Source organism: Gymnogyps californianus, chromosome 5 (genome assembly GCF_018139145.2).
Source record: "Gymnogyps californianus isolate 813 chromosome 5, ASM1813914v2, whole genome shotgun sequence".
NCBI lineage: Eukaryota > Metazoa > Chordata > Aves > Accipitriformes > Cathartidae > Gymnogyps > Gymnogyps californianus.
In genome coordinates this window covers 53472090-53498432 of record NC_059475.1, presented here as the reverse complement: position 1 = coordinate 53498432, position 26343 = coordinate 53472090, and the positions used below count along the sequence as shown (strand labels likewise).

General features: G+C 41.4%; 1 protein-coding gene across 1 annotated transcript in view; it reads left to right on the top strand.

Moving 5' to 3' along the window:
- Window positions 1-7389: 7389 nt before the first annotated feature.
- Window positions 7390-26343, top strand: part of FBLN5 (fibulin 5) — a 48474-nt gene continuing 29520 nt past the window's right edge. Inside the window, exons 1-4 of the mRNA XM_050897555.1 lie at window positions 7390-7674; window positions 9827-9881; window positions 12388-12439; window positions 13618-13860. Of these exons, the coding sequence (XP_050753512.1) occupies window positions 7658-7674; window positions 9827-9881; window positions 12388-12439; window positions 13618-13860 (367 nt within the window). The 5' untranslated portion in view covers window positions 7390-7657. The remainder of the gene's footprint in view (window positions 7675-9826; window positions 9882-12387; window positions 12440-13617; window positions 13861-26343) is intronic.

Here is a 26343-nt window from a genome sequence, read left to right as displayed (position 1 = left end):
TATTTTCTTCATCTGGCACAACTTCAGCTTCTTGAATTTTGCTCTGAAACAGTGGACAAAATGGGGACTGATTGCTTTATCAGGCTCCAGCTCTGGGCTCTATTAGCAGTACAAGTGCCTCTGCTAGGAGAATGGTCCCATGCCACCGATTTTTCACATGGCTGCTTGAGCTTCTGGTCCCCCACAGCACCCGAACGGACTGGAGCCCCTGGGAACAGCCAGGCTGCTTCTGCAGGGGGAACTCCCAGTACTGCTCAGCTCCTTCTGCTGTGACAACCAGCGCAAGTCAAAGCAAAGGCCAGCAGATTAAAAAAAAAAGAAACAATCTGTGCTGTAAACTGCATCCTTGTGCAAGACTTAGTAAGAACTACAGCACGCGTACAGCAGAACTAGCAAACAGGAGCAGCATCCCCTGCTCAGTGGAATTGCTACCTATAGCATTCTGAATTGCTTCCTTACAGCAGCCCTCATTGCTGCAGGGCAGTGAATAATAAGTCTGAAAACAAATAGACAACACACATCATTTTTATCACCTAGTTTCATAGCCAATTTATTTCCAAACAGCATGGTTAACTTCCAAAACTCCAAAAGTAAACAGGCAAATTGTGAAATGGTGTAATCCCTGCTAGGGGAATAAGTAAATTAAGTATAGTAGTTTTTAAACTAAAAAAAAGTTTAAAAATGTCTTCTGGGGTTAGGTAAGCAGCTGAGTAAGTACAAAACAGTCAAAATTATCCCTCTCCTCATACAGAAACTTTCTGCCACTCCTATATTTGTCTAACATATAACCCTGGAAATCACAAGATGAGGAAAAGATCCAAAAATGTAGGCATCTTTGCTGGTTGTTTTACTGGAAAAAGAAACCAGAAGTTTTTGCTTACATGTGCACCTATAAGAGCGAAACATGTTTAAAAGGGGAATGTTTTCCACCACTTGGAAAGAGAGAAGCTCTGGAAGAGAGGGATGATGTCAAATATTTTTCTACTCTGGATTCCTCAGCAGGATTCTGGCAGGTGCCCTTACAAAAATAGTGCACGTACTTGTGAACATTTAAACATCCCTGTTGAGAGATGGCATTGCCACAGACTTATTTGGGTTTGCTCAGAACTTGAAGTGTTTTAATGGAAAATGCAGAATATGCTTGATGCTACAGAGGGCAATCTTTTGCTCTGGATAAAACCAAAGTGAATTGCCTAAGCAGACTAAAAGAAATATTTAAAAAAAAAAAAAAAAAGGAGAAAGGATGCTCAACTAAATCGGGGGGAGGGAGGGAAGAAAGCCCACCCAAAATGTAAATTCTACATGACGGAAATGATGGACCTCAGAGAGGAGGAAGCACAGGTGAAGCTGATGCTTTACTAGCACACATGCCCCAGCAGACGGGGAACGCTGCCAGGTTAACTTGGAAGAATGAACTACTGTCTCCAGTCAGCTGCTCTAACACGCAGCCTGATGCTGTTGTGCCAGATGTGCCCGGTGTGTACGGTGTGGTGCACAAGGTAGTAAAGAACTTGAGAAACTGTAAAAGACACTGCAGTCTTGAGGCATTTAAGCATAAAATAAATCGGTCCTGAATATTTCTAAGGGAGGTTTTAGTACATACTTCCAACTGTCTGGTCATAATTGGAGCCCAATTGTTTATGTGTCCCAGGCACTTGCAAAGACTGAATGTTGGCTTGCTCAAATAGTGAAACAGACTTTAGTCTTGGTCCAGAAGAGTTTTAGGTCTTTATTTATGGAAGGTCATTCTTAGCTGAAACTGGCCATAAAGGATTTATGCTTTTTATTAAAGGGGGCTGGTAAACATCTTGTCACAAGATTAAAGAGCATCATTTTCAGCCACACTGTCTAGGCCATTTAACTGGAGTACTGCGTTCAGCTCTGGGGCCCCCAACATACAAAGGACATGGACCTGTTGGAGCGAGTCCAGAGGACCACGAAGCTGATCAGAGGGCTGGAGCACCTCTCCCATGAAGACAGGCTGAGAGAGTTGGGGTTGTTCAGCCTGGAGAAGAGACGGCTCCAGGGAGACCTTAGAGCAGCCTTCCAGTACCTAAAGGGGGCCTACAAGAAAGGTGGAGAGGGACTTTTTACAAGGGCATGTAGTGATAGGACAAGGGGTTGATGGCTTTAAACTGAAAGAGGGTAGCTTTAGATTAGATGTAAGGAAGAAGTTCTTGACTGTGAGGGTGGTGAGGCACTGGAGCAGGTTGCCCAGAGAGGTTGTGGATGCCCAATCCCTGGAAGTGTTCAAGGCCAGGTTGGATGGGGCTTTGAGCAACCTGGTCTAGTAGAAGGTGTCCCTGTCCATGGGAGAGGAGTTGGAACTAGATGATCTTTAAGATCCCTTCCAACCCAAACCATTCTATGATTCTATGATTCGACAAAAATGCAGAGGAGAAAAAACCACAGCCTAGCTTATGTACATGTCAATCTTATAAAATAAATAATAAAAACAAACACAAGTATCTGTCTAGTTTCAGGCAAAATGTGAATTGCAGTTACCAGAGCTATGGTCAAGGATAAGATGCAATAGAAAAAAAAGTAAAAGTATTAACAGTGGCTGGGGCATCATATTCTCGGATATTCACAACAACTCAAGGGGAAGGTGTGAGTTCTCAAGGAGATCTTTTGTCTTTAGGTACAGGATGATGTTCTATACACTTTTTACAGGAAAACAGTTTTAAAAGCATAAATGCTAGTCATTTAAGGATTGAAAAATCAAGAAGAATGTTGTAAATTGTTGCAAATTAATAGTAATAGGAAGGGACCTGCTGAGAGTTGTTGCATGCACCAAAAATGCTGTGAAAGATTCTGTGTTTTTCCTGGGAAAGTTATAAAAAGCTTTTATTTTGCTTGCTTACCTTACTTTGGTTGGGGGAAAAAAGAAAAGAACCATACTGAAGCATTCTTCCAAGAATATTACTCTTTTTTGCCTCAAGCGGCCTTCCTAGACCTTCCTAGAAAACACTACGGCTAAACAGGTGATCATGAACATCAAACTTGATCTCACTAAAGGTAATATACCTGAAATAGTTTTGTCTTACAGCAGATGCAGTTCATTGGGCATAAGTTTAAGCTGTTTGGGTTTCGGTATGTACCTGCTGGATTCCTCATTTAATGGCATGATTAATATGTTTTCAAAGCAATAAAGTGGAGTCAGATACTAGTCCATGTTTAGTGTTGTTACATTTCAGAATGGATCCAGTGGTGCCTGGGTTTTCCACCGACAACTTTTTTCCTAAAAGAAATCGTGCTGTTAGAAATCAGTATCAGAGTGACCATAGACCTGTAAAGATAGTAACATCTATAAGATGTAGAGTTAAATAAAGTAAAACAAAAACTTTAACTGATGTGGTCTGTCTGGTAGGGTACTCTGAGACCATCTGCTACAACATTACAATGGCACTCTGCTTACTGTTCTTGGGAAGCAGTGATATTGTCAGCGGTACTGTCATCCCAAAGGAACGCATACTTCAGACAGATGAGTGACATCCCCATACAGGAGGGAAGGAAGGGATGCTGCATTGGCTCTTTTTTCCATGGATATCTCACACAGGTGGTAACTGTACCATGTTGAGGCAACTGAGCCCCAGGAGACAGCAGCACAACAGGAACGGTTACACTTTCTCCTTCCTAAAAACAGTAGTGTGAGCTGCAGATCAACACAACTTGACATCTCAGAGACTCTACATTCCCAGTACATTTTAGTTAGCACCAGTGATGTTTTTACAGTTACATATTATGTTAATTTTCACTGTTAATTCTTGCTTGTGTTATGTTTGGCTAGGAAAGGAAAATATGTGTGGGACTGTGCTTTTGAGCTTCTAGCCTGAGCCATCTGGAACAGGTTATTGCATCGTTCATGTTATGAGATGGCAATTACAATTCAGACACTGAATAAAGCAGACTTCAGCTGATAACGTAAGGTAGTCTATCTTTGAAAAAGGAGAGGGAACCTCCCCAAACACCAAGAGTTTGCAATTGAGATTCTTTCCTGGGAGTGGAAGAAACAAGCCTTACTCTTTTTTAGGCAGAATTAGGGTTTGAGACCAAGTGTCCCGTGTGCTTAGTGCTATTCATGTGGCAGTAGGGTGAGATGTGTGTATTTCAAATCACTGCCTGTCATGTGTGATATCAACGTGTGACTATCAAAAGCTTGCTTATTTGGCAGTCTCCAAGGACACTTAGATCAATCTCCACAGTCAGGCAAAAGCCCAACTTGTGAATCTCATGGAGCTTAGGTGCTATCAAAATGCAATTGTTCCTGCAAATGCCCAGCAGTTGTGCTCTAAGTGTTTTACCAGTTTTGCTGGTAGAAAATTTGGTTCCGTAAGATTTGGTAGGAGCAAAATGGATGTTTTAAACATCTAAAGCTTGGACATATAGGGCCTTAAAGTGTCAGTTATTGGCAAATCCTTTAGTGAATGCAGGTCTGTATGGCTGTGTAAAAGATGTGTAAGACTTGTCACGAAGAATGACTTTGGGCTCGTACACCTACCACCATACAGATCTGTGTGATTTGACTGTGCTCCCACAGTTTGACAATGTCCTTGAGAATGTTCAGAGAGAGTGAACTTTAAAAAATGACAAGAACATCTAAGAAGGGTGTTTGACAGAAGTAGTTCTGGAGAAGTCTAATATCAGAATTAAAAAAGGAGATGAAGTGTTGTAAAAGTCAGTAGATGAGGACTTGTTTTTGTGAGGCAGATTTTTTGTTCAGGAGTGCTGAGCGTAATTAACTCTTATTGAGTTCCCTGACCCATATACAGCTTTTGTCTTAGCATTCAGAAGGCATTAGATTATGTTCTCCAGTGCTGAGGGTCCCTGTTAACCCAGCATTGTGCATTATCTCCAGGAGCATGGCGCAATTCGTACATTTGGTCGTCTCATCCAAGGAGGGTAGAGTTAAGGTTACACGACATAGTTTATGTGCCCCTTGTGATTACATATTACTCAATTTTCGAAATCCAAGTCTTACACATGATTAGAGATACAGTTTCAACCCTAGCTATGCACAAAGCAAACTTTGAAGAACATAGTTACTTAACAGAGCCCCATTTTATACTGGGGACTGTTCTGCACCTCCTCATGAAGACAAAGAAAATGTCAAGGTAATCTAAATAAAGTAGTGGATTTTATAACACAGGGGGATAGTTGAGACCATTGAAGTGAGAGTGCTGCTAGACCTGAAGTTTAGCCACCATCTTAAGCATAAATGGTGAAGGTGTCAGCACACGGTGTTGAAAGATATATTGAATTGTCCATGTTTTTGTAGGGTGAACAAAAGGGTTTTTATGTACCACAAACATCTTCCTTTATGCAACTCTTCATATCAAAGGCAGTTGTGAGAAGGGTGTGGCTGCATCTCATCATTATTTTGTGGCTGATGGTAGTTACAGAAAGGTACTGCAGAAATTCCACTTAGCCATAACATCAAAGCCTTTTATTTAGGGAAAAAAAAAGTCACCACACTGTAAACTAGCCCAAGTTGTGGTTTGGTACACTTTTTATACTCTGGTTTTTATCCACTCCAGCTGTCAGATGGAGACAGGAAAAATCAAAATATTTGTACAGTATTCCTTCTTAAGGGAGCCTTTTAGGTGGTCAGGTCTGGATTCACCTCCTGTCTCCAGTGCTGGAGCACCTCTGCCAGTTGGCTGATGAATCAGAACTCTTTAGTGTGAGGCAATTCTTTGGAAGCAGACTGGTGCTGTGCTCGTACGGTGATTCTGGCATGCATACAATGATTTTGCCATGTGATGGTGAGAAAAATTCGATAGATCAACAGGTGAAGTATCAACAAGCATATGAAGCAAGCTCTTCATCCACACAAATGGATGCTCAGAGCATCTGCTTTGCTGTAGAGCTGTTTCTCATAGTTTTAGTAGATCTTCACACACCTAACATACAGTAAGCCCTGCTACTTTTAGACTTGTTAGCTCTCCAGATCATTGAGTGTATTGAGAAACACTGGACTTATGGAGTAATGAGAATACTCACTGTTAAACTTTTGCCACAATGAAAATTTGCCCAGTCTTTGCTTTCTCTCTCTTGCCTGTTTTCTGACCCATGACAAAACTTCCCTCTCACAACATGCCCAGCACGCTTCTTCAGAAGTCCCTCGTGTGAGTTTTTGTTAAGCTTTTGGGAGGTCTATTTAAAATAAGTTAATTGGTTCTTGTTTATCTGCAAATGTATTGACACTGAATAGTTCTAGGAGAGTGTTTAATTTTCCATGCAATGCAAGTGATGTAAGCAAGTCACTGAGAGACAAACTGTCAGAAATGGCACTGAGCATCTGGTGCTTTCATTTTTGAAAAGTAATTTGGACAATTCCAGCCAGTTAGTGAGGTACAGAGCTTTTGCGCTTCCCATTGGCACCAACATGACTTTTGGGTGCTCAGCAACCCTGAAGCAGCTCAATCTTTGTATCTCAAGCTCGGTATCCATGCTTAGAGACCAGTTTTATGAATATCTGTTATAACAACTCTGTTTCTTAATTTGTTACAGAGAGATGTATGATGATTTTTATCTTGTCGGACATTTCACATTCCTTAGGAATAAAGGGTCTCCTCAAATGGAAGACTCAACAGAAATTCAAAGTAGCCATTTAATGTCTATGTCTGTATTTAATTTCAGTGTTCATCTTTGGATCTAGCATAATCTTTGCAGCATCTGATTGCTTACCTCCCACCTCTCATAAATGTTCTGCTTGACCTACTAAAGCTCTGCCTGTGGCAAAGTTGCAAAACACCTGAAAAAGTACTTTATTTCCTTCCTCTTCAATCATAACTGGAGATCTGCAAGAAGTGTCTTTCCTGAGAAATATTTCATTTCACAAACCGCTCCCTTAAGCGTGGGGTCAGTTTAAAAAGGACCAGTGTTTGTAGACAAGCCGTTTGTTTTCCTTTGAACGTTTAATTTGTTTATTCCTGTTTTCAAATAATCCCCAAGCAATATAGTTCCTGTAGCTGCGATCGTCATGAATTCAAGTTATTCACCTCCCAGAGGGTCAGACCTTTCATCAGTATGCCATTGGCACGAAGCAGCGAGTGTTGCATATTCATCGTCCGAGACACCGGCTAGAAGGCCTCCAAAAAGCCTGACTTTTTTTTTTGTTCTCAGAGCAAGGAAAACAATCCCTTCCCTTCTCCAGTCCCTTGATAAGGGTTTCTGTCCAATAACGGTGCTCTCTGCTCTGAGGCACATTTAACTGTGAAGTTTGCAGCGGGAGAGGCTTTCCTTCAAGCTGTTAGTGTTTTATCCTGGCAGGCTCCTCGAGGTTGTTGTGAGGAGTCTAGCCAGTTGGTGAGCTTTGTAATCTAAACCAGCTGTCCCAGGCTGAGGCCCCCATTTGCATTGTTTAACATACTTAGAAAATGAAGTGTTCATTTTTAACATTCCTCCTCCAATTGGTTTAATGCTGAATTACAGAAGAGAACTAAGCAAAACCAGGTGCTTTCTCTGTATTCTCTCCAGTGTCTGAGGAGGTACAGGCGGCTCCCGATCTTCTCCATTACTTGCTATTTCATTCTTTGGACTATAAATGACTGAGGAGCTGAAGTGCTAGCAGAGGGTAATGTTTGGAAAAACTTTCTAGTTATTCATCAGCACAGACTCTGGTTTTTTCCACTTTTCCCGAACAGTTTTGGACATGCAAGGATTAAAAAGGTAAGTGGTATGCATGAAATTTCTTTACTTACTGAAGGAAAACCTACTTGTGGAAAATATCTGTGGCAGGGATTCGGTATGCCAATCCACTTGCTAAAGCCATTTGCAAAAAGACAGGATCTCAATGGTCAGAGGTGGGGAAAGACGATTTGTCTGTTATTAAAGCTGTGCTGCCTCTGACGAGTTCCTTCTTGATCTGTGCTTATACTCCGCACTTTAGGAACGCCAGCATCCACGGGAGTGCTGAATTGCGACAGCAAACGATCCCACTGGCTACAGTGATTGATTTCAAGCTAATTAGTTACTATTGCAGAAGTTAATTACTAGTTTAAAATATTTTGCCTGCCGGGCAAGCTGCTGTGACCAGCTGCATATAGTGTTGATAGGTTGTGCTGCATGTCTGTTAATTCTTGAGGGGATTTGAGATCTAAAGTAATGAGCAAATTGAGATGGTGGTTGCAGGCTGAACATGTATGAGGCAGTAAGGTCACCCCCCCACCAAGAGGAAAAAATATATCGTCTTGTAAAAATGGAAACTAAAGATCGTCTAGAAACGTATGAGTTTTGTCTGACCAGTTTTATAGGGGATTTTGGTAGCGTGTACTGCTCTGCAATAATGTAGAGCGTAGCCCAGTTGCTAGGTATGTTAACGTTCAGCTATAACCTGTTGTATTTCCTTCTAGTGCTGTTCTTGCTACATGCAAAGTGAGTATGCAGTCTTTATACCAGTGCCTGCTTTAAAATCTCTTCAAAAAGATTTGAGGAATCAATAAATGAAGTGCAAGTCTAAATGGATAACATCATTGCACTTTGAACGCTTTGCATCTGACTCTAAGGAAAAGTCTGTGGAGAATTTGCCTTTCCTTGTCACTCAAGAGCTGCCAACAAGCACGATCTGTCTCTGCAGCACTATGAACAACCATTTTAGGCTTTATGTTTACTTTTCAGAGCTTGTGCCTGTCTCCTCATTTAAAACAAATTTGTTCAAATTTGTCGGTCACTGTTTGTGTGTGGTTTTGTCTGATGCATTTGTAGGTCTTATTCAGCAGCTCAGTTTGCACTGGAAATCAGAGACAGCTCTAAGAGAGAAAGTTGGCAGCTTGCTTGGGTAGCAGAACTAAGGCTACCTAAAATATCCCTTGCTTCCTGTACTGGTTTTGTGGGAACGTATTGTATACAATTGCCATTCAGAACTAGAATCCAAGATAAGCAAGATGTGGGTCTAATTGTATTAAGAAGAAGTTTTATATAAGGCAGCGGCAAAACACTGAAATACATAGTACATAGAAAAAAATAATTTCTTACTGTCCTCTCCTATTTTTTGTCTGTAGTAAATACTTGGGGGTGGGAGCTTAGCTGACCAGAATTTTTATGCTCGAGGTAAGGAGTCCAAAAATAGCCATAGAGCTCTGTTAGCGAGGAATCCTCTTCTTTCAGTTGCAGTGAAGAGACTCAGTAGGTCCCACTAGATGCTAAGATGATATAACTGGGGAAGGCTCCATTGAAGATAGCAGCTTCTAGTAGCTGATGACCTGGCACAGTGTGTCTGCTTGCAGAGCAATGTATTACTCAAGACTGAGTAAAGGGACAGAATCTGGCCCTAAGAAAATGGATTAATCTCAAATATAGTCTCCTGGGGATGAAATGCAGTTTAGCGGTTAGAGCAACTGGCTTGGATTCAGGACCTCCTGCATGACATGTCTGCAGCCCTGCTGATGTGTTGCACTGCAAGCTTAGGCAGGGCCTGTGCTCTGGTTTACCCATCTGTAAAATGTGCATAATGTGCAAGAAAAACTTTTATATTCTCAAAAGAAAGATGTCAGAGAGGGGCAAAAATGCTTTATTGAATATTGCACACTTGTTCATTAAAGAGCTGCTGCATGGGGTGTCATAAAAAATAGATTAGTTAATAGACATGTAGAGTCTGATTCTGATCCCAGGTGCATAAAACCATAGTAAAATTAGTGACCCTGAGATCTGAATCTGGCCCACAGTTGTATTGCTCCCTCTCCAGAAGCCAAATTCATGTTAGCAAAACTCTGTGGAAAACACTGAAGTGTCACTAGAAATTAATTTGTCCGTGTGTATTTAATTCTATATAATGAGCCTGGATATCAGAAGGTTTTCAGCCTATTTTCTATGCACATTACAGGATACTGACTGCTTTCACACTGGCCATCTGCCTTTCAAGCCCTGGAAAAGCACAGGTGAGAGGTGCACGCAGAGATCTATGTACTGTTTTGTACTGAAGCGCTATATGGCATGGGACTTAACTGGCTAGCAGGTGAATAGGAAGCTTTGTGGTCTGGGGTTTACATGAAAAGGAAGCTGTGTGGTCTAAGGGTTTAGAGGGGAGAACTTGGAGCCAGCAGGATTCTGGAGTTGAACATGGACTGAGCTTATTTACTCATCCTTGCCAGCTCAGCAAAATATCCCTGTAGAAACCTGGACCTCACTGAAAACCTGATTCTGCCTCTGAACTGAACACTTCTGGAAAAGGAAATAAGAAAAGCCATCCCACAAGAGCAGAGACAGCTCGGTTCTGTGGTGGGGAACATCCACGCTTGGAAAACTTATTCATATAAATAGGTATTTTCTGTGTATACCAGGATCTTGTCTTAAGACTGTTTAATTTTGGACTGTGATCCTGAATGACTGTATCCTAGTTTTCATTTTAATTTATGCCCGAAACCATTTTTGTTCAAGAGGCAGGGCTTTTGAGGGTGGATGGAAGTAAAGCAGTCCAGTTCTTGAAATAGCAGAAGCATTAGTTCTTTGTGTTCTTGGGCTCCATGTGGACTTTAAATTAGGAAAAACAGTTCCCAAAAGCATGTTAAGTTTGGATTCCTAGTTGATAATCCAGATAATACTCAGTGTCCAGAGCTGTGTTTCTAAATACCTTTGCCAAAAGTCTCTGAAATGTAGTTGTTTTTTTTCTATTACATTGAAAATTTCCTGCACATGGCATGCTTATTGATATTTTTGTGAACATTGGATCTGTATGGGAAATGCTTTTCATGCCCCTGGAGAATTTTTGAGATGTCTTTAAGGGTTTGTTTTTATAATTTAAAAAATATTGTTTCCATTGCAAGTTTTATAAAAACATCTTGTACCATAAATTGATTTTTGAAGTCTAAGCAAAAAGCAACTTGAAACCAAAATGACAGCAACGACTTCTTTCTGAAGATATTGAAATTGGTCAGTTCGACAATATTGGAACCTTTTCTAGAATGAAGTTCTAGAAAGTTGTTGGAACCAGTTCTACAGTAGTTTCAGTGCTTCTGAATCATCGTTTACTGTCCAAAAGAAAATAATTTTGTTAAAAACTATCTTAACTTTTCCTGCTAACCTAGGTGTAGTGTATACACCACCGCACAGAAAAGAGAACACAAGGCAGAGTACGTACATTCTTTAAAACATCAGGCTGATTATACATTCTCCCATCAGAATATCTTGGCTTTCCACAACATGATACCAAAACATCTCGGAATGCCAAAATAAATGAAGGCAGAATTCCTTCATACTTGTTTGACACTTCTAGCAGTGGTTTTGTGTATTCATATGTGCAAGTGGCAGGTGCAGTCCAAAGAGTTCCATGTGTTTCACTTCATGTCCCCTCCCTAGTTCCTGCAATGGCCCACTTCCACTGACTTATCCCTCTAACCCCTTGTCTCCCATCTACAGCTTACTAGTTTTCCAAACATGAACCAAGTACTTTACTCTTCCACTGATTTCTTCCACAAAGTCCAAAAATAAGTGTCTTTATCATTTAGCAACAACAAAAAAGGAAGAATCTTGAACACACTCCATCCCTCTGCCCTCTGGTTACTTCAGTGGTTCCTGTTTTCTGGATATCTCTTGCTTACATTCCTCAGTATAACCTATTTACTGGCAGGATCCTGTGCTTGTGTCAACTGCTTGGCCCATTGCTAAATAGCTGGAGGCCCAGTCAAAAACTAAGGAGAGCAGGGAATCGTTTTAATGAGCTTTGACAGAATCGTCACCAGGACTCTCACTGGTTTAGAAATGCTGAGGGTCATTGATGAGGTGCTGAAAACTCAAGGTTGCAGCCCTGATAAAGACCAGCACCACAAGATAGGAAGGAACAAGGCTTCCAGTAACCTTGCATGCCTAGAACATGTGTCCTCTAAAGATTTATCCTCTAAAAATCAAAAAGTTTGGTATAAACGAAAAGCCTTACTTTTATTAAGCTTTTTATGTTTTAACTGTGGCTTCAGTTCAGTCAGATGGCTAACATGTTGAGACGTATGTACTGAATGGTCTGTCTGTGGAGTTTTAGAGCCCGTTAGAGAGGTACTTAGTACCTTTTAACTGACCCCCCATGTTGTGGCAAAAACAAGACCCCAAAACAGAAGAATATAACTTCTGTGTTAACAACTGGTATGGAGCCCATCGCACATTATGCATTGGTTACCCTCAATGGGATAGGTAGAGGAACTACCTCTCCTGCTGGGAGAGGAACAGCCTGACTCTGTCACCACCTGAGGGAACTCCTTTCTGAGTTAAGGGGCTGGCATATGTGCTGCGGCCTCAGGTTCATGCCTTGCTGACTGTCCTTTGGGGAAGGGACTTTATTTTGGTGTACTGTATAGTGCTGAACAATTGTACTAAGCATAATAATCCAGATGAGCATTTGACTCTGCAGCCCTCTCATTTCACAGTCACTGAGTGTCCTTTGTTTTCTCATTTTAGCAACAATGCACTAATGGGTTTGACCTGGACCGTGCCTCTGGGCAATGCTTAGGTAAGACTTTAATTAAATCAATACTTTTAAATTGGGGTTCAGAAATCCTGACTTTATTGAGTTAACATTGTGCTGCTGTTAGTATGTTTTAGTTGAAAAGTTCTTGCTATGTGACAAATATGTGTGTTTGTGTATGTGTATATGTATATACAAAAATATATATGCATATATATAAATATGTGCGTGTGTGTGTTTGCATAGCACAAGTATATACTGATCTCTGACATTGTTGAGATACTAACTGGCTGTCAGTGCTTCTCAAATAGCAATGATGCATTTTGATGGGAGCTCAGTCTAGTTGCCAAATGACAAGGGTTGTTCACCCTCCTCCTCTTTCTCCTCCAAACTCAGTATTTACTGTCTTTGTGGGCAGCCTCCACCTGGAGGCTCAGATGAAGTCTACCACTGCTCAGTATTGAAACTCAAAGTAAACTGTTGAGGCAACATAGGGAAACATGCACTTTGCCCTATAGCATCTTTTTATCTACGGCATTCAGTCTCCAGGGCAGCATCTTCTGCATGCATTGAAGTCACTCAAACAATAAGGGAAAAACCAGCAACAGATTGCTTGCCCTGTCATAGCAGCCTACTGCTTCTGTGCCCAGAGAACCAGGGGAATGCTCAGTTTGGCTAAACCATTTGTATCTTTCTAAATTTAATTCAGCAATTATCTCAATCAGAGCAAGAAAGAGGCCTGAACCATGTCCCTAGATCTGAACAACCCTAACTTTTTCTGTGGGAGGGAGCCCAGGAGTTCCAAATCGGGATCCAAGTTTCACAGCTGGGCAAACCAAACCACCAGTGTTTGAAATCCTGATCTGCATGTTGTGGTTTGGACAGACCTTCTAGCAGGAACAGGCGGTAGCATGCTGCAGCCATGTGTAAATCAGTGTTTAAACCGAACATTATGGAATAACAAAGCAGGCTTTCCCCTCTCCCTCTACCCTCTAATAGTGAAGTAAAACAAGTAGAACACAGGATACATTGAATATATGGGATGTTTCCTGTTCCAGTATGATCTAACTTCAATGTGAGGCTCCACAAGGAAGGATTAGCTTTTCTGTTCAAAGAGAGTATCAAATTTTTTATCAAAGCATTGAGAAAAATATGTTAATTGTTTTTTCGATAGGTCCCATTAAGAAGCAATCACTCATTTAACTTTTGCAATTTCCTTCCAGATATTGATGAATGTCGGACTATTCCTGAGGCCTGCAGAGGAGATATGGTGTGTGTCAACCAGAATGGTGGCTATTTATGTGTACCCCGAACAAACCCAGTGTATCGATCACCATATCTGAATCCTTATTCAAATATTTATCCACCGCCCCCAGCACCAGGCCCTGTTCCTAACTACCCTACTGTTACAAGACCTCTGATCTGTCGATTTGGTTACCAGTTGGATGAAAACAATCAGTGTGCTGGTAAGTAGTAGAAATCTTTATTCTGTATTTTTATTTATATTAAAGCTTGTCTGACATTGCAGAAACAATTGTCCTGCAATTGTCCTTTAGTTATTGAATCACTCAAGCCCAGTATTTTGAAGTTCAGCTACATTTTTTTTAAAGGACGTGAGCTGTACGTTTCATACAGTCATTATTCAATGCAAGCTAAGATATGATTTAGTCCTATTATTTAATCAGGAAACCCACTTTTATGAAAGAAGTAATGTTTTTATGAGATAAACAACCATGTGATGGCAGGTGATTTGTCAGTGCAACAAAGGCATGCCTTTTATGTTTATGATTCTGTCCTTGAGAGAGAAGATGGCCCTTCATTTGAAGTGTTAGATGGGGACTGAGGAAACCTTGATTCAGCTCTTGGCTGTATGTGACCTTGTTCAGATTTCTGGGCCTCCATCTTCCTCCTGTAAATGGTATAAATAAGAGTTGTTTCCTCCCATGCTTTGCGTTCTTCACTTAGACTATGAGCCCTTTGAAGAACATACATTTTTTATCTAGATGGTCGTACACAACTGTTAGCACTGCCATTGCTTTAATGACTATAGACTTCAGCTGAGACAGGAACTCCCTTGTTCGAGGCACTGCGCAAACACACGGGGAAAGAATTGCTGCCCCAGCAGAGCATTGACGTTGTCTTAGCAACTTGATATTCCCCAATCTCCAATACAAAAACCAAATAACCCTGTGAAAAATTTATTGTGTTGGTAGTTTTTCTACTTTTGCATCTTTTGCTAGACTCTGATTCCACTTACTCCATTTTATACTGTGTTTAACTTAGATATAAGCTGCTCCTGTGTTACTCGAATTTAAGGGAGATTTAGATTATATTCCTTTCGTTTGCTTGGTTTTGGTAATGTCATGTTATGAAGGAATGGAGAGAAACTGAAAGTAAATTCCACTGGCCAAAATATTTATTTTGATGCCAAACTTGGAATCAAGAGATCAGGATCAAACTGATCACTGGTGGCCGTTCAGGGTAAATGCTGGAGATTTAGCCCACAGGTCTACCACAAAGTTAATCTATAACCACTACTTATTTCTGTGTCTCAGTTGTCCTAATTATAAAGTGAGTTTTTTATCTGTTATTACATGTAGCTAATTGTCTGAAGGTTTTTATCAGAATCTTTTTTGAAATAGGACTGGTCTTTGATAAGAAAAAAAACCCAAACCACAGAAGATATAAGCTTTCAATAGAGAATTTTGCCTGTCTTTAGACTAAGGAACTGCATTTAACTCAGAATATTTCTTTTTTGAATGCTGCTGCAGAACAACACAAGAGCTAAAAATTACTTGTCTTTTGGGCTGATTCTGCCCTATTGTCTGAAATTTCTGGCAGGACTTGGCTTCAGATGATGTACTTTGCTTCCCTAGTGAGGAGACCATGGTGCTTCACAGGAGCTGTGAGAGTCTAGATTTAAATTCAGCTACTTTGGGGCACATTTTTCTGTATTTGAATTATTGCCCTCATTATGTTCCAAGGTGGGAAAAACATATTTTCTAACCAGTGCTAGTAGTAATACCTACTGGAAAATTAAAAAACCTGATTTTTTAATGAGGAGTTTTGAAATCCTGGGATAAATGATGAGTTTGCTGTAAAAATAAGCATGTATACTATCCAGTCCTTTGAAAATTGCAACTAGGCCTTCTCATCTTAGCAAACTGATCAACCTCAGTTATTTTATCTACTGATTTGTAGATTTCCAGGAGTGTTTTCATTTTGCTAACTTTGATGTAGATGAATCAGGAAATGGGGCAGTTAGTGGAAAAGAAGTGCTGAAATCAAAGGGGAAATGAAACCCCTATATTTTACTGTGTCTGGCCTGCTGCATGCAAACCATACTAATCAAAACAGGTGGATTTTGGAAACTTGTATAGTGGACCTACCAGCTTGCAAAGGGCATATATGTTCCTATCCATGCTGGCAGAAATGTGAGGACTAATGCTTTCTTCAGTCAGGGCTGTTCATTTCTGTCACTTTAACTTTCAAATAAGGGAATTTAATTGTGAGGGAAAGTTTGATGAATAGAGACATTAACAAGAATAGAAGGGAAAGGACAGAGTGCCATTTGAGTACCACAGTTAGCTGGGAGCAGTTTTTGAAAGTCTACTTCAGGTTTGAATTTGGGCAGATGATGGATCATATTTGTGTTAAAGGAAGAAAAACAAAACTTAAAGAAAACAAGACCTGTCAGAGCGAAGGGGTCTCTGCTGGGGTTAAATTTCATTTTTCATTTAGTGAAATCTTCTGGAGACATCCACTGTCTTGATGCAGCATTTATTTTTGTATCTGTGTGCCCTAGGATGGAAAGTGTGGACACCAAGGGAGGTGGTACGAGTACCTGTCTCACTGCAGTGGTGGTAGAAAGGCCTGATCCCCTGTTTCCAGAATTTCTGGTGCAGTTAATAGGGTGATGTGCAGTTTCGTGCTTGAAGGCCTTGGAGACAAGACACCAAGGAACCCTGACAGGGTCCTCAGGAGCGACCAAAATTTTGCCCAGGTCATTCAAGAAAGTCTGAATCATGTGAATCATGGCTCCATCCTATTATAGCTAATTATAAGCATTGCTCATGCTAATAGTATTTCAGTTGCTCTGTGCTTCCCTGCTTGTCAGCATTCAGTACACTCTTAGGATACAAAGCACTTCAGGGGTTAATTTTGTGGTGGAACGGTTGAAAAGAGTAAACTGGAAGCTATTTTGCCCAGTAGCTGAGCCACTATATAACTTACAGGTTTGTTATGTTGGTGTTCTGGCACCACCTTCCAGCACCTGTCCAAATAAAATTAGTTACAGGTATTTCCACTAGAGATGATGAGACTTTTTGCTATTGACTTCAGGGGAACCAGAGCTATTCTAATGCCAATGTTTCTGAGAAATCTCCAGTTTTTAACACAGTACACATTTTTGTCTGGTCAGATATGGGGTTGCAGGTCTGGACCATATTTTCTATTGCTAGGCCAACAGAAATCTTTACTTTCGCTTTGAATTCCAGTCAAAACAGCTTATTAAACACAGGAACCTTCCCTGGGAGATTTGCAGCCTCAGCTGTGAAGCGCTGAGCTTGTTCAAGAGACTTCCAAAGTGAAACAGGATAAAAATTTGATCTGAAAGCTGTATGAGATTTAACAAGCTCTTTTTTTTTTTTATCCCCTCCTTTGCTAGAGCTGACAGAAATGTAGGAAGGCTGCGAGAGAGTCGCTCTGTCCCAGCCTGGCATCTGGACTGCCTGCCAGCCAAGGCTCCACGTTCCCTGACTCTCAGAGGAATGTGCACCCCGGGTGGTTCAAATAGCATTCCCCCTCGTGGGGCTGATATATTCCAACACAGCAAAAAAAGCAATATAAGCCATTCTTCTCCCTTTCAAGCATTTTTGGCCTCATCCTTTCTGGCCTGGATGGTCATAGACAGGGGTTAGGTGTCCACGTTCCTTCCCAATCCTGTTCACCGTTCAGTCTTAACAAGACTCTCTTATCTCCAGATCTCGTCCTTTGTGAAAACAAAACCTTTCCTGGCACAAGTGCCTCTCAAAGACACTTGTCAGTGACCACTTTGCCCACTCCAGTGTCCTCTGCGTGGTGCAGAAGTAGCTGTAGCCATTTGAGGCAACAGGCAGAGAAATATTTTAATGATAATTACTTTTTAAATCTTCTGTAGGTTTGATTCCTGATACATGATATTTTTACCCCTGGAGCTGCTGAATGCTTTATATCTTGTATGTATAAATGTACTGTGTTTTCAACAGCACGAAGTCTGTGTAAACTCATTCCAAAGCAGGTTGGGAATGATTTATAACCGCAATTAACGCTGGAATAAAAGACCACATACAGGAAAAAGCAAAGAACATCTAGCACAAGGGAGCTGCTTGAACTGTTTGTCTTCTAACACTATTCTCTATAAATACAGAATAGTTAGTCATAATAATGACTTTTTGTTCAAAGAACTTGGTCTAGTAACTGTTGGCAAGATTAAACTGGAGCAAGGGCCCATGTTCTTGCATTATACATTCGTAAGCTGAGAGCTTTTTCCAATTTCCCTTCACTCCACCTTGCTGCTTCCTGATTTACAATGATCTTTAAAACATGCCTCAAACACAGATCCTTCTGGGCATTGTGGAAAGAACTGTAATGGGTGGGGTCTTATTTTTGCTTTCTCTCCCATTAATGCACATGCACAATGCGAGGAGATGATGGGGGTGGGGAGGCATCTAAGAGGGTTGAATGAAGGGATTGGAGAAAGCAAACCACAAAGACAGAGAAGTAGATGTCAGGAAAGGTATAAGCATAAGGCAAGATGAGTATGACCTAGAGACAGAAAGAAGCGAGGAGGCCAGAGGAGTTAATTAAAAAAAAAAAAAAGGCATCATCTTTATTTTTAAAACAAAAGCTAAAAGGAAGAAGCATGAAACCAGAGGGAAATGGAAAGATGCTCTTTCCAAGTGTAAGAGCGAATTGTTCTTCAAGGCCTCATCTGTGGAGTAGTCATTGCTTCAGCTTTCCTCATTTCTCAAAGACTTCCAGGATCTCCTACAGGTCCCTAGTCCTGCGTTCGTGGAGTGAAACTCCTTCCTTCAAAACATTACCTTTGCACAGACAGGTTTTAGATCATTATCATTTATACTGCAAGCATACCTAAAACCCGCATCCAAGCCTGCAACTGTACTGACCTGCCCTGTGCGCAACCTCGTTAAGAACAGCCTATGCCTAGATGAGCTTTCAAGGAAAATAAAGGAACCAGATGTGCGTGTCTGGGGAGAGGTGAGGGAAATGAAGCTACAGGGAACTGAAAGGAGGTGCCCAGGTCTTGCAGCAGGCGCATGGCTGGGCTGGGGATAGAGCCTAGAATTCCTTATCCAATGGCTTAGCCACTAAGCCAGGCTGCTTCCTAACAGTGACTATTCTAGTGACCTCTCTGGGCATATAGAAACAGGAGGAAGAAAAGGAAGGAAATGCAGCAAGGAGATTATGCCTTGGAAGGGGTTGTGTAAAGGAAAAACAAATGGAATCCACTCCTGCCATTGCCTTTTTTAACCCTGTGTGGTTCAGCTCTGTGTCTTTCCATTTTCCTCTTGGTCTGTAAGACAATCTCTTTTGCTATTCCAGAGGGCCAGTTCCTGAAGGCTATGCATGGTCCCTGTTGGGGCAGCACTGCCATCATGTCCAAATTAACTAGAAAAACAAAGAAAGATTGCACGAGAATAGGTTCTGCAAGAGGTTGAGGGCAGCCTCCTGAAAGGATATGTAATTGATGACAACTCCTGATTAAATTAAGGGCCATGATGTGTAGCCTTTATTCATAAGATAGTTTTCCTGTCAGGTTTTGTATTGGGAAATATAAATTCGGACCTCATGTTGCTGTAGCAACAGAAAAGTTGCCTCTGAAGCATCTCAGGAAGAAGCTATAGTTGGTGGCTAAGGCTTGGGTTGGAGGAGTTTGCATTAAGTTCCTGACTTTGCCATAGATAAATGTGCTGGGTATTTTGGGGCTTCAGGTCATTTTGTGTAAACTGAAATAATAATTCATTTTCAGGATTGTACCAAGGATAATTTCACAAGTAGGTGATAGGTGCTGAGATAACTCCCTGACAAATATCATGTAAAAATATGTAAACAGGAGAAAAAAGGCGTAGTTTAATAATCCTACAACAGTGAAGCTCAAAGTGAGACGTGTGGAACATATTTACTTCCCTAGTGCACTAAACTGGTTGGAAATCACTGAGCACTTTTGTCTATGTTTCTGCATAGAGCAGAGAGGGGAAGTCCCAGAACTTTATCAGTATCTCCCGTTTACTTCAGGAATACCTGTGCTACAAAAGCTTTCAGTGGTTATTTCATCCTGGAGTTTTTCAGTCACCATCTACTTATGCTGTGCTCATTTCATGTTTTAGCACAGTTCAAGATGGTTGACCGTTGATTATCTAATGTAATGAGACTAGACAAGCCAGGTAAAATAAAGACGTGGAAAATACAAACTATGTACGTTAAGGCAGAAGACCATATGCCAGGGGACTAATGGAAGAAGGATCATTAACATCATAGAGTACAGACATACTTAACATAGCCCTGTCTCATTTGATAAACCCACATTATACAGCTCCAGACAAACGTAACTATAATTCTTCTGGGTCCAGCCTCAGTGCTTCTGATCTGATGGCCTGATCTATTCACAGCCCCAACAATCTTCATAAAGGTAATCACAAGTTGACCATAAAATATGCATGGGTAAAAAGGTACATCTGAAAACACTCTGAGCTCCTTCCTCCCTCAGGAAACAATTGCACCAGCATGGACAATGGGCCGGGGCTGAGGAAAGGCAAGATTCAACTAGTGCCTACAGTAGGGTCCATCAGTAGGGTCATTCCTACAGAAATTTGACCATCAATAAACATATCCTCCCCCAGCAGAATTTACCAAGGAGAATGAGGGTAGAAATGCTGCTTTTCACTGAAGTGAATCCATTTGTGGTGGTGGAGTAGGCTTGATAGAAAAGGTTGCTGTATGTATCTGTCTGTAGCAGGGTAAACTGAGCCTTCTGTGGCTTGGACTATTCCTTCTTTCATTCCTCGCTAAGTGCAGTGTGGGAGGAGTACGGTCTGGTGTTTAAAGCACAGGCAAGTGCTTCGTTTATTTGTGAAGCTTCTACTACTCACAAAGAAATGAGTAAAATTGAACCAAGAAATATAACATGCAAGCCAAGAAGGCTGGCATGTTATTAAGAAAACTGGCATCTCTGTGTACTGGAATGAAAAATAGCAAGCTCCTGCGTATGGCAAAGCGTAACAGTAAGTGCAAGGCCATCATTCTGCATGTCAGTGCCTTTCAGGCATCACTGACCAACTGTATTTATGTGTGATGATGTGAGAAAGGAAAATAAAATAAACACAACTACAGTATAGTCACAACTGAACTTGACTGAACTACAGTCATACTGGGTAGATAGCTGGATAGTCAACTGGAGACCAAAAACTCTTAGACCTCTGATTACGGTCCCCGCTGACTTTGGTGAAGATTTTAGGATCTTGGAGCAGAAGTTCTTGCAGTGAATTTATCAGGTTTAAGTTAATCTGTCTTGAGCCTAAGCCACTGACCATAAGGAGCTTATGGTCAGGGAGTTTGGTAGCATATTTTCCTCCTGCCAGACTCCTGATACCATGATAAGAATTTCCTAGACATTGTGAGGGAAGAATAGACAGCTGGTCAGAAGATCACCCTATGATTAAAAACTGTGGCCACCAGGAGTGTTTGAATTTGCTTTCAACTTTAGCTTGAGCTAAACTGATTCTGTCTGTGGAAGTGTCTTCGCCTGCTTATTAGAGGTGATTAAAAGTTTTCTGGTTTCTTCTGTACTGAGGCTGGGAGCCAGGAGGAAAGCACAGTGGCATATGGAGGGGGACAGCTGAATGAGAATGTGTCACGTTACAAAACATAACTGCTTTTTATGCAGAGAAGGGGCACAAGCACAGAAGGGACAATGTCCATGTCTTGTTAGATGTGCAGGCCACAGTCCAGAGACAGGAAGGTTAAAATCTCTCTAGACTGTGACCTCTCTATTTCATGATGTGTTTCAGTTTTCCCTCTTTCTTGGAATTGAATGATACTTTGGTATACAAGGTGGCAAGAACCCAAGAATCCCATCTCCCTTGCACTTTGTAGACTGCAGAGGGAAAGGGTATGCAAGGGAAAGAGGTTTAACTGATACTCTGGGCTTTGGTTGGTTTAATGGCCTCGGTTAAGCTTGGTCTCTGAATTGAGGGTTATTGGTCACTGGGCTCTGAGCCAGATAATACATAGACTTCAGTTGTCACCAAGAGCTAGTTGGCAGGAGGTTATATCTGACTCACTTCAGAGGAGCAGTAATCGTGCTCAGCCTGCCATATCCTCAGGCATGTGCTGGCCAGGGCAGGGCTCTCACCCCTGCTGTTAATCTCTGAATGATTCCTTAGTCTCACTGCTAACAGCAGTTTGATACGTGGGGCTTTGTGGCCGCCTTGCCTTTATTATGTCTCTACTTCCAGGGATTTCAGCAGTGCCAGATCAGTTAAAGCCACTATGTACCGATTAGCTTTGTCTGCTCTGGAGCAGATTTCGTGAGCTTTTCTTTGTGGGATAGCTGTCATGCAAGGCAGTCCTGCCAACTAGACTATTGCAGGGCTTAAAAGAAAATTAAGTCACTTAACGGTGCTGGAAGATTGACAGACTTTTTGAGTACCCTTCCCCAATCCATTGGCTCTATGGCTTGTTCTTCTCTTGTTTTCCTATGGGTGTCTGTTTTGGCTGTGGATGACAGTCCATGCCTAGCTTTCTGCTGGGACCCTCAGGGACTTCGATTGCATGAGTGACACCTTCTCTACCTCCCTGTGGCATAACGTGCAGAGTTCAGTACGTGATAGAGTGTCTCTCCTTTCCTGGAAGGCTTATTTATTTTCAGTGCCCTTCATAGCACCAGCACTCTGCTCAGGCTTATGTTAATTTTTGTATGTATTTGCAGCACCCACAGTGCCTAGAGATGGCAGTGTTCTCAATGACTTAAAAGTCACCGTTTTTCTTGGCCTCTCCCTTATATTTTTTGGGTCAGCTTTGTTTCTTTTCGCTTGGTTCCAGCCTGAAATTGGCCATGGTTATATGTCACAATCAAGATGTTAAGCCAAAATATATAGAAAATATGAATTGGCTCCTTTGCCAATATAAATCAGCCAGATGGACCGTACGTTTCGCCAGACTCTATAGGCAGAGGTAATGTGCTGGCATTTATGCTTTGTCTTGTCCCTAAGACACCAAACCCGTGACAGAGCTGCCACACAGAAATAGAAGACCTGCCTGATGTTGTGTGGAGTTTAACATGCTCTGACCCCTTCATCTGCCAATTGACTGGCTTCCCATTTTAGTACTTCAATGAGATGAGAGAATTTTTCAAAGAAAATAAAGCTACCAGAAGATGAATGGGTGTTACACATCACCAGCCCAGTTCAGGGGAGTATTTTCAGCATTCTGCCTCTTGGCTGGGATGTGCTGCCCATTGGGGATGACAAGATGTGCTGAAGTCCATCTTCAGTTTTAACACCAACAAAACCCTCTCTGCTTTTAGTTCTTTTCAACCATAACTCATAGTTGCAGGTTCCCTGTGGTATAAGGCTATGCTGCAGTGTGAGAAGGATGGTCCAGATGATAGGGCAGTAGTATAGGTGACAGGACCACTGCAATGAAGGCCCAGGTCCCCAAAGTTTGGTTAGGTCCCTTGCTCTCACTGACCTTCATCTTCAGTGGAAGTTTAGCATGTAAATGCCCATTGATCTGGCGTGCAGTCTGCCACAGGCTGCCAATATGACCTCAGACCTCTTTGCTCAATATTGTTTTCAGACTTGAGTACTTATCTGAGGAATCTCAATATCTGAGCAACCCTGAGAAACCCTTGAGGGGTCTAGGTTTTCAGGCAGAGGCATTCAGCACTTTCTGAAAGTCAGGGTGGGTATGGTGTCTTCATTTGGGCACCTGCAAGTGTGTGTATACAAACTCATAAGTCCTTCTGGAAAATTTCCTTAGCTTTTCTATGGCTCAGCTCTACATCGATAACATGCCACTACAGTGAGAATAAATCTGTTTGTGTTCATGAGGCATTCAGATACTGAAAATACAAGAAGTGCTCAGCTAAACAGGGAGAGCCTAGGAGGAGGGGGAGAAGAGTGCATCATAAACTTGCAGGGTCTGAATGAATCCATGATCTACTGCTTGGTCTGGTGCTAACTGTGTTGTTTGGTTTGGGTTTTGTTTTGTTTTTCCACAAAAAGAAATAATTTTAATGTCTGCTTTGTTCTAATATTTTGAGCTTGTTTCCATTTTCTGATTTTTTTTGTGTGAAGTAAAATTCTTGTTTTCCAGCTAGCCGCCTGAGTAAATGAAGCATTAGCTGGTGAGCCGGTAAATTGCTAGTTGGATCAAAGGCCTTAGCTGGTTTTGTGGCACAACCCCAGCATATCTATAGGTGACACTGAATGGGAAGATTTTACAAACAGTAATACACAGAAGTCTAGAAAAGCTACAATTGTGGTCAGGAAATTAAGGGACTGGAAACCCAGCAGTAGATGAAAAAACAACCTAACATGTTGTTAGGTTAGGTTGTTAGACCTAACGGCCTTCTGATGGAAGATGAACAGTAGAAGGCAGTGATGTCAAGAGCAGTGTAGCATGGGGCAGTTTCTGGCAGTGTTACTCAGATTTCTCATCCCAGAACAGAGAGGGAATAGTCTTTTAATATGTTCTGCTGAGAATGGATCCAACCTACTGACATATTAAGTGTAAGTAAGTACTTTACTACCAGATAAACGTAGATAAGTTTATGGAAATCTCAGTATAGAGCAACAGTAAATTGGGGGCATTATTGAGGCTCACTTTGATTAAAATAGTGAAGTATATTGTAAAGCTTAGGGTAAGATGACAGCAATTGGAACTGTAAATGTCAGAGAAGCAGAAGTTGTGTATGGTGAGTGGTACAAAAGAATGATTATTCCTGAACAGGGTATAATTTGCTGAAATGAAGGAAAATTACTTTTAGACTGAACATAGTAAAGCCCTTTATGACAGTGCAGTGTATCAGGTTATACAAGAATACACTAGGTATGTTGTAGTGGAGGAATAATACAAAATGTATCAGCATAAGCATTTAAAAACTGCCTGGAACAGTTGTTAGCAAGAAAGAGTCTTGCACAAGTTGGGGGTGGGAAAGATGTTATCAGGTATCTTTAAGTTGCTGTACTTTTGAGTCCTTTGATGTATTTCCAGCTTCCAGTGTGCACAGAGGCACAGAAGAAAACTGTTTGCTTTATCTAACACTGCAGAGAAAAGTTCATAGCATGGGTAAGAACCTCCACCCATTAAATAACAGTTCTTGTCACTACGGTGGAGCAACGCAAAGCTGAGACAGCTTAAACGGGTAGCCTGGCATCCCCTTTCTGAAGGAGGAATCTTGAAGCAGTGCAGAGTCAGTTTGCCAGACTGCCACTCCTTACTCCTGGAGCAGGAACTGGGCCAGAGAGAGGAGATGTGGTCCGAGAGCTATAGCACACTGCTAATTTCCTGCTATCGCAAGCCCTGTGGGGAATCCCAAACCAGGCATAGGCTGGAGCAGCCTTGGATCATGCTCATGTATTTCAAAGGCGGACTACACCAATATATGCAACACTTGTTGCCAGCAAATCACGAAGCATTGCATTTGGAGCTTTAATTCAGAAGCAGATTGAAATTATTTTAATTAAAACCAGGGCTGACTTTGTGATGGAATAGCCCAGAACTGCGCATTGACAGCTATCAGTTGGTTTCATGCAGTCATCCCAAAAGACTGTAGCATGCCAGCTTTAGGAAGGAGGTGTTCTTCCCCACTAAATCAGTGCTGTTTGAAGATATCATTTTGTAAAACCTGTATTATGTTATTCAGGTAGTACATTGCATTTTGGGACAAAATTCTCAGTGAAATCAGTGATTTTTTTTTTTTTTTTTTTTTTTTTTGCTTGCAACATGACAATTTGGCTCATTGACATTTTCAAGAGGTTTAACTAGTCATAGATGAAAAGTGGCATAAGAGAATATGATTTTTTTACAGGGTTACACATAAGACTTCCAACACTGCCTATGATTTTAATTGAATGTCCTGGCTTTGGCATTAATTTTCTTCCTAGTAGCTGGTATAGTGCTGTGTTTTGGATTTAGGATAAGAATAATGTTGATAACACACTGATGTTTTAGTTGTTGCTGAGGAGTGTTTACACTAAGTTAAGAACTTTTCAGCTTCTCATACTGCCCTGCCAACGGAGGCTGGGAGTGCACAAGAAGCTGGGAGGGGACACAGCCAGGACAGCTGACCCAAACTGGCCAAAGGGATATTCCATACCATATGATGTCATGCTGAACAAAAAAACTGGGGGGAGTTGGCTGGGGGGTGGCGGCCACTGCTTGGGGACTGGCTGGGCATCGGTCAGCAGGTGGTGAGTAATTGCTTTGTGCATCACTTGTTTTGTATATCCTTTTACCATTATTATTATTTTTCCTTCCTTTTCTGTCCTATTAAACTGTCTTTATCTCAGCCCACGAGTTTTACCTTTTTTCTGATTCTCTCCCCCATCCCATTGGGGGGGGAGTGAGCAAACGGCTGTGTGGTGTTTAGCTGCCTGCCGGATTAAACCACAACATTGAAAAAAGTGAATATTTTATCTCCATATTCCCCAGACAATTTTGAAAAACTGAGTGTAGATTTGAGCCCAGAGAGCTATGGCATAGATGTGTCCTACACAGACTGGAGAATACCTCTAAATGTAATTAGCAGCTGACAATTTGCAGTATATCCATTAATGGCCCAGCAGGTCATGTGCATTCTGAAGCTGATAAGGAATGTATATCGTCACAAGACACAAAATACCATCACACTCTGCTCCACCAAAATTTCAAGCTGACATCTAGAA